Source organism: Gadus chalcogrammus, unplaced genomic scaffold, assembly GCF_026213295.1.
Source record: "Gadus chalcogrammus isolate NIFS_2021 unplaced genomic scaffold, NIFS_Gcha_1.0 GACHA024, whole genome shotgun sequence".
Lineage (NCBI taxonomy): Eukaryota > Metazoa > Chordata > Actinopteri > Gadiformes > Gadidae > Gadus > Gadus chalcogrammus.
In genome coordinates this window covers 146,091-162,508 of record NW_026613459.1, presented here as the reverse complement: position 1 = coordinate 162,508, position 16,418 = coordinate 146,091, and the positions used below count along the sequence as shown (strand labels likewise).

Genomic DNA, 16,418 nt, shown 5'->3' with positions numbered 1-16,418 from the left:
GTCCCTTCTCTCTCTCTCTCCTCTCTCTCCTCTCTCTCTCTCTCTCTCTCTCTCTCTCTCTGTCTATCTCTCTCTCTCTCTCTCTCTCTCTCTCTCTCTCTCTCTCTCTCTCTCTCTCTCTCTCTCTCTCTCTCTCTCTCTCTCTCTCTCTCTGTCTATCTCTCAGTCTCTCTCTCTCCTTCACTATATTCTATAACTTTGAACACTTCTAGGTTTCCATACTGCCTTGTCTGTCTGTCCTTTCCTTTATTGTAAATGAAGCATTCTGCTTCTTTAGAGTGTTTTTATGTGGGATATTATTCTTGATAAAATATATGTGTTACTATTATTTGTTATTTAGTTGTATTTGCTGATACACTTCTTATACTTAACATCCATTTGTTTTACACAAGCAAGCACACAAACAAACACACACACATACACAAACAGGAAATCAACGATCTATCTATTTATCTATTTATATCTGCAGTAGTGAAACACACACACACACACACACACACACACACACACACACACACACACACACACACACACACACACACACACACACACACACACACACACACACACACACACACACACAAACACACACATTACATTTACAATCTGCCTTACTGTCTGCAGTGACTAAATAAATATCTATTTTGCATGGGTTTTACATTATATGAAAAAAATGATGTAGGCTATAGTTCTTTTTTCCAATTTTGCGTAAGTTTTCCTTTCCAGCAGACATTTCACAACGGTCATGAGATCTGGATGCTGTTGTTCATGCTGAACATTTTGCACTTTTTAAATTCTCTACTTATAAGACATTTTGTATTTGAGGATACTTTTTTGGTCTTTATCTGTAATAGACAGAGCCAGAGGATTAACAATTTAATAAGTGCTTTCTTTGATACTTTCAATATTGTAATAAGTTAGTTAAGTAGTAATGTTTTCTTGTTTTGTGCAATGTGCTTATGAACCATAAATGTGAGGGTAAACCCTGACTAGTGCCATGGGGGAGCCAGAGGGGGCGGGTCTAACCATCGGAGCCGGAGGGGGCGGGTGTAACTCCATTGAACCGGATGCTATATCCTTATGTTCAACTGCTTCCGGAGTTTTGCTGCTGACTGACCCCGGCGTGAAGGAGTAGTATCTTGTAAGGACAAACCCGTGGTCTGTTTTACTAAACGTAAGTTGAACGACATCGGTTGTCGATGTAAACTTGCTTCATGTTGCTTTCCCGCAGTTGCTCGTCTTATTACATTCAAGTGCTGTGAAGCCTGGACGAGTAGCATGCTAGGCTAATAAGCTGTGCTGTTTGACTTTGCATTGAGTTAGCCCTTATCTTAAGACAGTCGGACCATGGCTGGCTGTAATGAAAGGCTTGCATGACTTCATGTCCCTAGTGCCCGCCTTATCAGGGTGTTGTTGCTGCTGTGTAGCGTAGCTTAGCTGCTGCTATCTCTGCAATGGTGACGTCGTCTATGACGCGTTCTCGTCTGTCGCATGACGTCATTGTGACTGCCTGCATAAAACACACGACCCTTCCCTCAAAGCTTCAGGATAGGAATAGTTCAACCTCTGACCTGCTGCTTTCAGACTCACCCTGTCCCCATGACTAACGCCCCCCCCGCCTCTCCTCCAGGTGTCCCCGCTCCTCGCCCCTCGCCCCCCCCCTGGCCCTCGGTGCTCCCTGATGGGCGGCTGGTCCCGCGCGGCGGTCCTGGCGCTCTACCGCTCTCTACTCCGGGCCGGGCGCCGCCTGACCTTCACCGACCGCGACTTCTACCGCCGCGCCGTCGCCCGCGAATTCCGCCGCTGCCAGGCGCTCACGGCGCCGGGGGACCGCGAGGCCGCGCTCCGGAGGGGCCAGTTCTTCCTCAGCAGCCGATTGGGCGGACTGATGTAGGAGGCGGGGCTCGGAGGTCATCTGCAAGTGCGACTTGAGGCTGTGGATCTTACAGGTGGGTTTGAGGGCGGTCACTGGTCCCACTGGTTCCACTGGTCCCAGGTGGGGTTTGAGGGCGGTCACTGGTCCTACTGGTTCCAGTGACCGCCCTCAAACCCAACCAGGTCCCACTGGTCCCAGTGGGTCCCGGTGGGGTTTGAGGGCGGTCACTCGGACCATTGGTCCCAGTGGGACCTGGTTGGATTTGAGGGCGGTCACTGGTTCCACTGGTCCCAGTGTGTGTTCACGTGTCCCCGGTTGAGAGGCGGTCCTGATGTGTCTGATGGTCGCCGTGGTTTCCTCAGGATGGCGGCGCTGAACCGGGAGCCGAAGGGGAAGAAGGACGACGGGGGTCTGGGCACGGCCGTCGACTTCCTGCTGTCCAACGCCAAGCTGGTGCTGGGAGTGGGCGGCGCCGCCGTGCTGGGCATCGCCACGCTCGCCGTCAAAAGGGTGAGATGAGATGACCTCTACGTACCCCAACGTCTAGAGGTCACTTCTAGAGGTTGCACAAAATGGCGCTCAGCGTGACGCAGCTTGATGTTCTCAGTCGATGCGTCTTTGACACAAGACGACATATTGGTCATAGTGGAACCCGCCTGTCTCCCTGACGACCGTCCTGTGTCTCTGCCTCAGATGTATGACCGCACCCTGAGCGCGCCCACCAGCCCCACCAAGATGGAGGCGGGGGGGCAGAGGAGCTGGGAGGAGCCTAGCTGGATGGGCTCCTCCCCCCGCGTGCTGAACCCGGACATGAAGGCCAGCGTCAGCCGCTCGCTGCAGACTCTGCCCACCTCGGCCCACTGCTTCGAGCCAGGTACGACCCCCGGGTTAGGGTACGACCCCCGGGTTAGGTTACGACCCCCGGGTTAGGGTACGACCCCCGGGTTAGGGTACGACCCCCGAGTTAGGGTACGACCCCCGGGTTAGGTTACGACCCCCGGGTTAGGGTACGACCCCCGAGTTAGGGTATGACCCCCGAGTCAAGGTACGACCCTCGGGTCAGGGTACGACCCCCGGGTCAGGGTACGACCCCCGGGTTAGGGTACGACCCCGAGTTAGGGTATGACCCCCGAGTCAGGGTACGACCCTCGGGTCAGGGTACGACCCCCGGGTTAGGGTACGACCCCCGAGTTAGGGTACGACCCCCGGGTTAGGGTACGACCCCCGAGTTAGGGTACGACCCCCGGGTCCAGGTTCGACCCCCGGGTTAGGGTACGACCCCCGAGTCAAGGTACGACCCTCGGGTCAGGGTACGACCCCCGGGTTAGGGTACGACCCCCGGGTTAGGGTACGACCCCCGGGTTAGGGTACGACCCCCGGGTTAGGGTACGACCGCCCGGGTCCTGGACCTTCTGACCTCATGTCTGTTCAAAGTAAAAGCCTGCCTCAGGACGCCAGCTGACTCTCTGCTTTGAATCCTTCACGCTCACTCTCCAGACGGGATGTTTCCAATCCTGCTCTTCCTCTACAGTGGGTGTCCACGCTCCAGACCCTAATAACGTAGGGTTAGGGTTAGCCTAACCCTAATAACGTAGTGGTCTAGTCTTCAATGTCCTAGTGCTGGACTACAGTAATAGGACCCCCCCCCCCCCCCCCCCCAGTCCTGGACTACATTACCCCCTCGGCACTAACCCTCCATTAGAGGGGCTCTCCCCTCGGCACTAACCCCCCATTAGAGGGGCTCTCCCCTCGGCCCTAACCCTCCATTAGAGGGGCTCTCCCTTCGGCCCTAACCCTCCATTAGAGGGGCTCTCCACTCGGCCCTAACCCTCCATTAGAGGGGCTCTCCCTTCAGCCCTAACCCTCCATTAGAGGGGCTCTCCACTCGGCCCTTACCCTCCATTAGAGGGGCTCTCCCTTCGGCCCTTACCCTAACCCCCCATTAGAGGGGCTCTCCACTCGGCCCTAACCCTCCATTAGAGGGGCTCTCCCCTCGGCCCCAACCCTCCATTAGAGGGGCTCTCCCCTCGGCCCCAACCCTCCATTAGAGGGGCTCTCCACTCGGCCCTAACCCTCCATTAGAGGGCTCTCCACTCGGCCTTACCCTAACCCTATAACCCCCCCTCCATTAGAGGTGCTCTCCACTCGGCCCTAACCCCCCATTAGAGGGGCTCTCCACTCGGCCCTAACCCTCCATTAGAGGAGCTCTCCCTTCGGCCCTAACCCTCAATTAGAGGGGCTCTCCCTTCGACCCTAACCCTCCATTAGAGGGGCTCTCCCTTCGCCCCACCCTCCATTAGAGGGGTCTCCACTCGGCCCTAACCCTCATTCGAGGATCTCACAGGACCAACCCCTCCATTAGAGGGGCTCTCCACTTGGCCCTTACCCTAACCCTAACCCCCCATTAGAGGGGCTCTCCACTCGGCCCTAACCCTCCATTAGAGGGGCTCTCCACTCGGCCCTAACCCTAACCCCCCATTAAAGGGGCTCTCCACTCGGCCCTAACCCTAACCCTCCATTAGAGGGGCTCTCCCTCGGCCCTAACCCTCCACTAGAGGGGCTCTCCACTCGGCCCTAACCCTCCATTAGAGGGGCTCTCCCTCGGCCCTAACCCTCCATTAGAGGGGCTCTCCACTCGGCCCTAACCCTCCATTAGAGGGGCTCTCCCTCGGCCCTAACCCTCCATTAGAGGGGCTCTCCACTCGGCCCTTACCCTAACCCTAACCCTCGCTGCTCTCCCCTCAGACGCCATGCGGCGGGCGGTGGGCCGCTCCGGGCTGGGCGCCGGGGGCGGGGCCGACCTGCTGAGGGCCCGGATGCGTCTGTCGCTTCAGGAGCGTCTGTGGGCATTCTACCGGGAGAGGGTCAACATCCCGGGGGAGGAGCAGGCCGCCGCCCGCCGCGCCGCCCTGGACATCTGCGCCGAGCTGCGCGTCTTCCTGCACGCCAAGCTGCCCGACATGCCGCTGCGCGAGATGTACCTGAGCGGCAGTCTCTATGATGACCTGCAGGTGAGGGGCGGGGCTAACGAGTGTACCTGAGGGGCAGTCTATGATGACCTGCAGGTGAGGGGCGGGGCTAACGATGTGTACCTGAGGCGCAGGTTCTATGATGGACCTGCAGGTGAGGGGCGGGGCTAACGAGTGTACTGAGGGGCAGTCTATGATGACCTGCAGGTGAGGGGCGGGGCTAACGAGTGTACCTGAGGGGCAGTCTATGATGACCTGCAGGTGAGGGGCGGGGCTAACGAGTGTACCTGAGGGGCAGTCTATGATGACCTGCAGGTGAGGGGCGGGGCTAACGAGTGTACCTGAGGCGCAGTCTATGATGACCTGCAGGTGAGGGGCGGGGCTAACGAGTGTACCTGAGGGGCAGTCTATGATGACCTGCAGGTGAGGGGCGGGGCTAACGAGTGTACCTGAGGGGCAGTCTATGATGACCTGCAGGTGAGGGGCGGGGGCTAACGAGTGTACCTGAGCGCAGTCTCTATGAGACTGCAGGTGAGGGGCGGGGCTAACGAGTGTACCTGAGGGGCCGTCTATGATGACCTGCAGGTGAGGGGCGGGGCTAACGAGTGTACCTGAGGGGCAGTCTATGATGACCTGCAGGTGAGGGGCGGGGCTTGGTAGGTGGTTACCCGGTTCGGCCCCACATGGGCCCCAGTGTGTCGGGGCACTCAGGCCTTAACCGCCTTTATGGAAGCACATGAGGGTCTGAAGGAGTCCGTCTGCTGGTTGGGCCCCCCAGGTGGTGACGGCGGACCACGCCCAGCTCATGGTGCCCATGGTGCTGGAGAAGAACCTGTGGTCCATGGTGCCGGGCGAGGACACCATCATGAACGTGCCGGGCTTCTGGCTGGTGCGCAGGGAGAACCTGGAGTACTTCCCGCGCGGCAGCAGCTACTGGGACCGCTGCCTGGTGGGGGGGTACCTGTCCCCCAAGGCGGTGCTGGAGGTGTTCGACCGGCTGGTGGCGGGCTCCATCAACTGGCCGGCCATCGGCAGCGTGCTGGACTACGTCATCCGGCCCGTGGTGCCGTCGGAGACGCTGACGCTGGAGGTGCAGTACGAGACGGACCGCCGGCTCTACGTCGACTTCCTGCCGCTGCTGGCGATGGAGGACGGCGGCGCACTGATCGCCAAGCCCCACCGGCCGGCCGCCGAGCGCCACCAGAACCTGTGGCGGCAGAGCTTCCGGGCGGCGGAGACGGCCCGGCTGCGGGCGCTGGACCGCGAGGACGGCGGCTGCCGCTGCGCCTGCCTGAAGCTCGCCAAGGCAGGTGTTGCAAGCTGAACGCGGCGCTGCCCCCCCCCAGGCCCTCCTGAACGCCAGCCAGCTCACCAACGCCCTCCTGCTGCTCAGCGACACGGAGGGCGACTGGACGCAGGAGGCGCTGGCCGACCGCTTCCTGCAGCTGCTGCGTGCGCTGGTGCGCCACCTGGAGGCCGGGAGGCTGCCCTGCGCCCTCAACCCCAAGGTCAACCTGCTGTGTGAGCTGCTGGAGCCCGAGGTGGACGAGCTGGGCTACACGCTGTACTGCGCCCTGTCGGACCCCGAGGGCTTGCTCAGGACTGCCCTGGACCAGCCCCCCCACCCCTGACCCACTCCCGAGGACCTCTGCTCAAAGCACTATCTATAAATATATCTCGTTCTCCAGGAGGCGTCCTACTGGACCAGAGTCCAGTTAGTTCTTTTCTACTGTGTTGTTGAAGTGATCCGCGGTGTCGAGGGTCACCGGCCAAACAGCGGCTCTCAGTTCCACCGTTGACGTGTGTGTGGTAGAACGGAGCCCCACCGTGTAACCTCAAAGATGATACCAGGAGGCTGGTGCACGGGGCTGCGAGGGCTTGAATTGTGTCTTACCAGGGAATGTCATTGTGTAACTGAGTGTGTGTTGATTATGCCAAACCTAAAGTAAATAAATAGTTGACGTTGAGTGACAGCGGAGACAGTTTAATGTCAGGTTGCATGGATCCCCACCCACGTTGGGCCGTCTTATTAACGTGGTTTGATGTCTGCTGCTGACCGGCCTGATACAGGATGAAGACTGAAGACCGTCTGCATGGAGGGTTAGGCTATCCCAACAGCCGGGGGCAGGTCCGATCCTTCAGCTCAGTCACTGTTAACCTACAGCTCTGTGCAAATATTTAAACTGCTACTGGATTCTCAAAGTAAAGGACATATTGGAATTGTTCAGTTTTAGAAACATTTTTCCCCTGAGCCAATGTGTTCCATTGTCAAACAAAAGGTGCTGATAGGATTTAAGATCAGAAACCAGTGAAACCTGAGGATGACTCAGCGGATCGGACAGGTTGAAGCCTTTCTTAGTTCATACCATCATTAAGTTATTCTTAAGTCGCCCGTGTAGATGATTTATCATTTGTTGGGCAAAAAATGACCAAACCAGGGAGTGTCGTGCTGCTCAACAATCCTACCGAGCTTCTGTTTAGTCTTCTTTCACCCCAGTCTGTCCTGCAGGTGCAGAGGTTAGGGTTAACCCTTTAGTCTTCCTTCACCCCAGTCTGTCCTGCAGAGGTTAGGGTTAGGGTTAACCCTAACCCTTTAGTCTTCTTTCACCCCAGTCTGTCCTGCAGGGGACCCGGTTAACAGTCGGCCCATGGTTAAATGGGTTAGGGTTAGGGTTAACCCTAGGTGCAGGGGACCCCCGGTTCGGTTAACAGTCGGCCCATGGTTAAATCTCACCTTTGAATCACACGACAAAGGACATGGTCAATATTAGCTTAGTGGTTCTAGCGCTCAGATTCTCTTAGACCGTTCTGTTATACTCTCCGTTCAGGGGCGAGAGGAAGCTAACTAGGCTAACTAGTCAGCAACAGCTTCCAGAGGGTTGGAGTTGGTAGCAATGGCCTCTTGCCCGTTAGGGTTAGCTAACCCTTCCAGAGGGTTGGAGTTGGTAGCAATGGCCTCTTGCCCGTTAGGGTTAGCTAACCCTTCCAGAGGGTTGGAGTTGGTAGCAATGGCCTCTTGCCCGTTGGGGTTAGGTCGAGTCCCGCCACTGAGCCGCTTCAGGTGCACCAGTTTACGGGAAATGGAAAGACCAAATTAGGGGCAACCCTGTTTATTCACCCAAAGCCATTTTTTCTTGTACAGTCGCAGGATTAAGTTGTACCTTGTTTGTGGATTATGGAGGAGGAATAAAGATACTTTAACGTTCAAGCAGGGCAGTGTTTGTGTTGTGCGTTTGTAGAACAAAGTGTGCGATGCTCTGGGTTTGTAATAATGCTCTTGTTTAGCGTTAGATTCCCCCACCCACTCGCCTCACATGGAGTGGAGCACAAGCCTTCGTTTCCCCTTTACGTGAGCATGAGACAGACGGGCTGAGGGATGAGGAACCGTCCTGTTGGTTTGAACTGCAGACGGAACCATGCAGCGCTTGGTTCCTCAAATTAAAGATGTCCACGAGTACACAGATGGAAATAATTACAATCACAATAAAGAACTATTTAAACGTTTTATTCACGCAGTATTTACGATAGTGGAAATGTACACCAACTGCACACAATTTATAAAAAGTTAAATGGTGCGTGAAATTTTAAAAAAACATTACATTTCTTTAATACCAAAATGTCAGCTTTGGGCAAATCCTACCGTAGAAAAATCTAAATTAATATCAAAGCAGCCTCAGGGTCTCAGCCCTTTGGATATTTGGTGAAATGCATCCGTTCAATATATGGATCAACCCGTAGCGCTCAGCCAGGGTGGAGTCACGCTGACGGAGATGTATGATCGGCCCCTGGCCCCCAGCAGACCGGTGGGGGGGGCTAGCTGTACGATCAGCCCCCGTTCCCAGGAGACCGGTGGGGGCTACTTGGCGGGGGCGAACCCCACGCGGTCGGCGTCGCGGTCGAACGCGGTGTAGTACTTCCCGATGAACACGTCCCCCAGGATCCAGAGCGGGCCCGCGGGGGGGGGGATGTCCATGGCCATGAAGCCGGACAGACAGACGGACGCGCCCATCTGGGACTCCTGAGGGGGGGGGAATGAAGACCCTCCGTTACCAAGACAACGAGCCATCAGGGCAGAAGAGTCCACTAGTCAGAGGTCAGAGTCCACTAGTCAGAGGTCAGAGTGCACTAGTCAGAGGTCAGAGTGCACTAGTCAGAGGTCAGAGTGCACTAGTCAGAGTGCACTAGTCAGAGGTCAGAGTGCACCTAGTCAGAGGTCAGAGTGCACTAGTCAGAGGTCAGAGTGCACTAGTCAGAGTGCACTAGTCAGAGGTTAGAGTGCACTAGTCAGAGGTCAGAGTGCACTAGTCAGAGGTCAGAGTGCACTAGTCAGAGGTCAGAGTGCACTAGTCAGAGGTCAGAGTGCACTAGTCAGAGGTCAGAGTGCACTAGTCAGAGGTTAGAGTGCACTAGTCGGAGCTCTCAGTTCAGAAGGTGCACCAGGTCACCCTCTACCTGCAGGATGTATTCTTCTCCCGTCAGGTTGAAGCTCTTTCCTCCGATGCTGAAGGAGATGACGGGCAGAGTCGGGATCTTCTTGCAGTCAATCAAGTACTGGAAGAAGAAGAACACAGACTGGAGAGAGGAGCTGGAGAGCAACAAGAGCAGAGAGGAGAGAGGAGCTGGAGACCAACAAGAACAGAGAGAGGAGGAGAGAGCTGGAGACCAACAAGAACAAAGAGAGGAGAGAGGAGAGAGGAGAGAGGAGCTGGAGACCAACAAGAACAGAGAGAGGAGAGAGGAGCTGGAGACCAAACAAGAACAGAGAGAGGAGAGAGGAGCTGGAGACCAACAAGAACAGAGAGAGGAGAGAGGAGCTGGAGACCAACAAGAACAGAGAGAGGAGAGAGGAGCTGGAGAGCAACAAGAGCAGAGAGGAGAGAGGAGCTGGAGACCAACAAGAACAGAGAGAGGAGAGAGGAGAGAGGAGAGAGGAGAGAGGAGAGAGGAGAGAGGAGCTGGAGACCAACAAGAACAGAGAGAGGAGAGAGGAGCTGGAGACCAACAAGAACAGAGAGAGGAGAGAGGAGCTGGAGACCAACAAGAGCATGAGAGGAGAGAGGAGCTGGAGACCAACAAGAACAGAGAGAGAGAGAGGAGCTGGAGACCAACAAGACACACGGGAGAGGAGAGAGAGGAGCTCGGAGAGCAACAAGAGCAGAGAGGGAGAGAGGAGGCTGGAGAAGCACCAAGAACAGAGAAGAGGAGAGAGGAGACCAACAAGAACAGAGAGGAGAGAGTGGAGAGAGGAGACCAACAAGAACAGAGAGGAGAGAGGAGAGAGGAGACCAACAAGAACAGAGAGAGGAGAGAGGAGCTGGAGACCAACAAGAACAGAGAGAGGAGCTGGAGACCAACAAGAACAGAGAGAGGAGCTGGAGACCAACAAGAACAGAGAGAGGAGCTGGAGACCAACAAGAACAGAGAGAGGAGCTGGAGACCAACAAGAACAGAGAGAGGAGAGAGGAGAGAGGAGAGAGGAGCTGGAGACCAACAAGAACAGAGAGAGGAGAGAGGAGAGAGGAGAGAGGAGCTGGAGACCAACAAGAACAGAGAGAGGAGCTGGAGACCAACAAGAGGAGAGAGGAGAGAGGAGAGAGGAGACCAACAAGAACAGAGAGGAGAGAGGAGAGAGGAGACCAACAAGAACAGAGAGGAGAGAGGAGAGAGGAGACCAACAAGAGCAGAGAGGAGAGAGGAGAGAGGAGAGAGGAGAGAGGAGAGCAACAAGAACAGAGAGGAGAGAGGGGAGAAGAGCACCTCCTCCTCCTCCTCCTCCTCCTCCTCCTCCCCCCCCCCCCCCCGACGACCCTCCCTCCCCCCCCCTCCCCCTCCCCCTCCCCCTCCCCCGCCTCACCTCCCCCATGATGAGCGGCAGCGCCCCGATGGCTTTGTGCAGCGCCCGGACCTCGGCCCGGGGCCCGACCATCAGTGACGTCCCCGTGTCCACGATCGCCTGGCAACCGCCTCCACACAAGGTCAGCTGACCTCCGACCTGCACGCTGCAGGACACAGCGCGGGCTTTAGCATCTTCTGATTAGAAAGGTCATTAGCCGTCACATTGCTAACCCTCTTCATAGCGGCCTGGAAAGAGTCCATCACAAGTAAGCTCATTAGCTAAATGAAAGACAACCCTACCCCAAACTAAAAACAAGTTATACATTACATAACGGCACACGCACAGCAAGTGATCTTTGTCACGTTTTGATCGACAAACCATCAAATGAAGGCTGAGCCAACAGTCCAACCCGAGTCACTGACTAAAACTCAGAGGTTAGAGAGAGGAAGTAAAAACAACTATTTTTACAACCAAACATGACGTCTTGCCTTGTTATTAATCATCAAAGTTGTTTTTGATCGCATTAAATCATCATAAACTGATTATCCAGAGGCTTGACACCATAATACAACTGAAGATGGTTAGGGTTAGGGTAACCCTAACCCATCCCATTATATTCACCTTGACCTCTCAATCGAGGAGACAAACTTGTACAATGGGTTCTCAAGACCTAAAACACGTTTGTTTCATCAAGTTACATGAACCTCCCGCTACTGAAACCTCCATCGTTGCCCTACTTCACTCTTTCACGCCCCTTGCATGGACCCAGGTACTCATGCTGTACTATGGGGCTACTAACTGATAATGCACGAGGTAGTATTCAATCTGGCGGAAATTCAATCTTCCACTTATGCTGTGTTCTAGAGTTCTCCACTCTAACCAGTCGTGTCCACATTGAATGTTCCACTTGCAGAACAGTCTCTCAGGCGTTATCTTTATGTACCAAGATAACATGTCTCGCCCTGCAGTTGAAGACAGCCTCTACTTTGGGGTATTTTCAAAACTATGGAGTGATGGAGATTAATCTCCTATTAAGCTGTAATTTCTCTGCATTGACACTAAATTCCTTGAATTAATTCCTAATTGGCTAATTGCAAGGGTCAAAGATGGGGATTTCTATGAATATCCCGCCTCTGCCACTAATGATGTGAAGCTCCCGTTAGTCAGACTCACGTGTCCATCTTGATCTGCCAGTAGGCCTTGCGCGTGACGTTGACGTAGTGCAGCTCTCCGCTGTAGTGGGTGGGGTCCGTCCCCCCCAGCACCAGCTCCCCCCCCACGGCTGCCGCCGGGTCCCTGAGGGTCAGAGCAGCAGACTGATGAGAGGGGGGGGGGGGGGACCAGAGGACCGCCACCGCAGCAAGGATCGACTATTGTGGTGGGGGGGGGGGGTGGGGGGCTGACCTGCTGACGTAGAAGGAGGGGGGGGACCTGCTGACGTAGAAGGAGGGGGGGGGGGGGGGGGGGGACCTGCTGACGTAGAAGGAGGGGAGGGGGACCTGCTGACGTAGAAGGAGGGGGGGGACCTGCTGACGTAGAAGGAGGGGAGGGGGAACCTGCTGACGTAGAAGGAGGGGGGGGACCTGCTGACGTAGAAGGAGGGGGGGGACCTGCTGACGTAGAAGGAGGGGGGGGGTGGGGGGGACCTGCTGACGTAGAAGGAGGGGGGGGACCTGCTGACGTAGAAGGAGGGGGGGGACCTGCTGACGTAGAAGGAGGGGAGGGGGACCTGCTGACGTAGAAGGAGGGGGGGGGACCTGCTGACGTAGAAGGAGGGGGGGGACCTGCGGACGTAGAAGGAGGGGGGGGGGTGGGGGGGACCTGCTGACGTAGAAGGAGGGGGGGGGGACTGCTGACGTAGAAGGAGGGGGGGGACCTGCTGACGTAGAAGGAGGGGAGGGACCTGCTGACGTAGAAGGAGGGGGGGGACCTGCTGACGTAGAAGGAGGGGGGGGACCTGCTGACGTAGAAGGAGGGGGGGGGGGTTGGGGGGGGACCTGCTGACGTAGAAGGAGGGGTGGGACCTGCTGACGTAGAAGGAGGGGGGGGACCTGCTGACGTAGAAGGAGGGGGGGGACCTGCTGACGTAGAAGGAGGGGGGTGGTGGGGGGACCTGCTGACGTAGAAGGAGGGGGGGGACCTGCTGACGTAGAAGGAGGGGGGGGACCTGCTGACGTAGAAGGAGGGGGGGGGACCTGCTGACGTAGAAGGAGGGGGGGGACCTGCTGACGTAGAAGGAGGGGGGGGACCTGCTGACGTAGAAGGAGGGGGGGGGGGGTGGGGGGGACCTGCTGACGTAGAAGGAGGGGGGGGACCTGCTGACGTAGAAGGAGGGGGGGACCTGCTGACGTAGAAGGAGGGGGGGGGGTGGGGGGGACCTGCTGACGTAGAAGGAGGGAGGGGGTGGGGGGGACCTGCTGACGTAGAAGGAGGGAGGGGGGTGGGGGGGACCTGCTGACGTAGAAGGAGGGGGGGGACCTGCTGACGTAGAAGGAGGGGGGGGTGGGGGGGACCTGCTGACGTAGAAGGAGGGGGGGTGGGGGGCTGACCTGCTGATGTAGAAGGAGAAGACGTTGCTAGGCAGCAGCCTGGCGGCCATGGCCGTGTCGAACAGCGGGGTGACGCGACCCACCGAGAGCGCGGGGTACCCCAGGCCCAGCACCCCGTCGAAGCGTGCCACGGCAAACGTGATCCCAGGCTGCTTCACCGCCTCCCCGAACTGCTGCTGAGGGACGGCCAGACCAGCCACCTGGGGGGGGGGGGGGGGGGGGGGGGGGGGCAGAGAGGGGTATTAAACCATCGCTGAGCGGGTCAGATGAACGGTGATGGTATTAAACCATCGCTGAGCGGGTCAGATGAACAGTGATGGTATTAAACCATCGCTGAGCGGGTCAGATGAACGGTGATGGTATTAAACCATCGCTGAGCGGGTCAGATGAACGGTGATGGTATTAAACCATCGCTGAGAGGGTCAGATGAACGGTGATGGTATTAAACCATCGCTGAGAGGGTCAGATGAACGGTGATGGTATTAAACCATCGCTGAGAGGGTCAGATGAACGGTGATGTATTAAACCATCGCTGAGAGGGTCAGATGAACAGTGATGGTATTAAACCATCGCTGAGAGGGTCAGATGAACGGTGATGGTATTAAACCATCGCTGAGCGGGTCAGATGAACGGTGATGGTATTAAACCATCGCTGAGAGGGTCAGATGAACGGTGATGGTATTAAACCATCGCTGAGAGGGTCAGATGAACGGTGATGGTATTAAACCATCGCTGAGCGGGTCAGATGAACAGTGATGGTATTAAACCATGGCTGAGGGTCAGATGAACAGTGATGGTATTAAACCATCGCTGAGGAGAGAGCTCCGTTGAGGGGACTACAGAGTCATCTCATGTGAGACGGTGGAAGTGCGTCTATCATTCCAGAGCCAGGGCCGGTTCTTAACCCCGTGGTCTGGAGGGATCAGCAGAGACGTGGGTCCGTTTCCCCGCCTGGCTGTGGGTTAAGTGGAAGTCGAGCGCTGCTGATTTGGATCTACCACGAGATTGGCGGGCTGCTGCTGAACAATGCTCTTGTGACTCGATGAATGCCTGCCTTGTGCCGCACTGTGTGTGTCTGTGTACAGAGGTCAGTGTGTGAGTCAGAGTGTGTGTAACGCGTGTGTGCACGTGACTCACTGAGACCGTGTCCCCGCTGATGAACCCCGACAGGCTGCCGCGGCCGTACTGGATGGAGAACTGGGTGCCGTTTGGGGAGTAGCTGCTGGACTTCCTGGAGTTGTACCGGTGATGGACCCCTGTGGAGATCAGACCTTCAGTCATACCAGGACCCCACCGCCATGTTCACAGGAGAGCTCGTCGCTCCTCTGGGGAACGTTATACCTCCCCGGGGGCATGTCCTCGCTCCCCGGGGGCATGTCATCACTCCTCTAACACTCAGCAGCACCTCAGGGTCACGCTATCGGTGCCTGAATCCGTAACAGCACCTCATTAATGGAACGTGTTGGGATCATCTCCAGGCTGCTATGAGAGGACACCACACTGTTCCAGCGGCCTGGTTTGGTGTTTTCCCAGGAGTCCATGCATCACGGGACCAGGATGTGACCGGTCTGGTGACTGCCATTAGCCCATCAGAGGACCTCTAATGATGGGCCCGTGGGAAGAGATCCTCAGACTACTGCTAAAGTCGTTAAGACTCACAGAGAACCGTGTGTGTTGAAAACGTTGACATTGGCTTTTTAATTATAGAAAATTAAAAAAATTGCTCGTTCATCTTTTTCTAATTATCCCCACATTGTGGAACGGCAGCGCATGCCTTTTAGACGAGGAGCTTCGTTAGGAGGCGTCACTCACAACAGGCCAGGTCCAGGAAGTGGCAGTGGATGGACGGCACCCACAGGTTGGAGGACCCGGTGTCGAACAGAACCGTGAAGTCCTGGGGAGGAGTGCCGAGGCTGATGACCCCGTAGTACTGGGCCTGGGGGCGGGGAACATGAGACAAGACCTTTACATTCAGCAGACGCTTCTATCCAGAGCGACTTACAATAAGTACACTTGTCATAAGAAGGAGAAACAACAATACATCTGTTGGTAATGTAAGGATGTTCATAAAACAAAGGACTAACAATCACTAGGTTAACCCATTCCCCGTATACTATACTGTTTTTAAGTGTAGGGCGTACAACATACAATAAGAGGTAGGAGGGGTGCTGTTGGGCAGTGGGGGAGTCACGGTCCATACATCAATGCGTTGATAAAAGACAGGCGTTATGTGACGTTCTATAAATAATTACATAAGTTCAGTCTATGGCGGCTTCACTAGCCTCTACGTACATCCATAAAGTTTGTCAATCTCTCAACGGGCAGCTTGGTTTGTGGGGGGGGCACGGTGGCCGTGTGTGAGGGGTCGCTCTCTGCCAGGTTCTGGAGCTGGTCAAGAGACCGGCCCTGGTCGCTCATCATGCGGCGCACGGTGCGGGTCTTGTAGAGAGGCACTCTGCAGATTGAACGGATCGTTAATACAGGAGGACACATCGAGCCCGGTCCACCGGTCTCACACACACGGTTCACACACCGCTCATCACCGTGCAGAGCAGACGGGAGGCTGAACTGAAACGACGGTCGGTCGTTCTGCACATGAGTTAGACTTCAACAGAAACACGTGGACGGAGATAAACAATCACCTCCGATCATTAACGCTAATCCTGCTCAAGGTGTTCATGTTAGTGTCATTCGGCCTGATGAAAGCCAATAGTCTAAACGATAGCGGAATAAATATAAATGTTCAATTTTAAGTAAAGCATCAAAACGCGAATGACAGACGACAAATTGCCGTGAGTAAAGATGACTTTACCTGAAGAGGTTTGGAGATGCGTCCGCCACCAAAAGCATCCCGATCACACACAAGAGCTTCATACTAGCCCTCAATTTAATGGTATCGTTTTATGTCAAGTAATATTTGACTTTACAAAACAGCGATTCACCGACTGAACCAAACGTAGTTGCGTCCTTTATTCTCTTTCGGCCAGTTCCGTTTATATTCGGAGCTGTTGGAACGGAGAGCCGTGGTTGGTTGATATGAGCAGCAGCACCTGGACGAGCCCCCATTCCCCGAGGGCCTCCTGCTGTTTCGACTCCCGACTGATTGTGGCGCCTGACACTGCTCTGGTGTTTCCTTCAACGGAGAACTGAGTTGAAGATGTGAAGAGAAGATGGATCTTAGACCATCT

General features: G+C 55.8%; 3 protein-coding genes across 3 annotated transcripts; 2 read left to right on the top strand and 1 right to left on the bottom strand.

Annotated features, from left to right (window-relative positions):
- The first annotated feature begins 1,069 nt into the window (after positions 1-1,069).
- On the top strand, positions 1,070-1,894 carry LOC130377941 (mitochondrial ribosome and complex I assembly factor AltMIEF1-like). Its single transcript, XM_056584893.1, has 2 exons — positions 1,070-1,174; positions 1,631-1,894. Exon 2 carries the CDS (start codon positions 1,682-1,684, stop codon positions 1,892-1,894), a length of 213 nt encoding a protein of 70 aa, XP_056440868.1. The 5' UTR covers positions 1,070-1,174; positions 1,631-1,681.
- Positions 1,895-2,239: 345 nt separating this feature from the next.
- mief1 (mitochondrial elongation factor 1) lies at positions 2,240-7,535 on the top strand. Its single transcript, XM_056584892.1, is given in 5 exon segments — positions 2,240-2,386; positions 2,570-2,750; positions 4,622-4,887; positions 5,624-6,178; positions 6,180-7,535. Coding segments are annotated over 5 exon segments (1,446 nt in total). The 3' UTR covers positions 6,477-7,535.
- A 799-nt stretch (positions 7,536-8,334) lies between these two features.
- napsa (napsin A aspartic peptidase) lies at positions 8,335-16,250 on the bottom strand. Its single transcript, XM_056584890.1, has 9 exons — positions 16,043-16,250; positions 15,523-15,685; positions 15,043-15,166; positions 14,368-14,486; positions 13,231-13,430; positions 11,855-11,977; positions 10,700-10,844; positions 9,298-9,396; positions 8,335-8,863 (listed from the first exon to the last, which is right to left on the bottom strand). Exons 1-9 carry the CDS (start codon positions 16,102-16,104, stop codon positions 8,702-8,704), a joined length of 1,197 nt encoding a protein of 398 aa, XP_056440865.1. The 5' UTR covers positions 16,105-16,250; the 3' UTR covers positions 8,335-8,701.
- Positions 16,251-16,418: the final 168 nt, after the last annotated feature.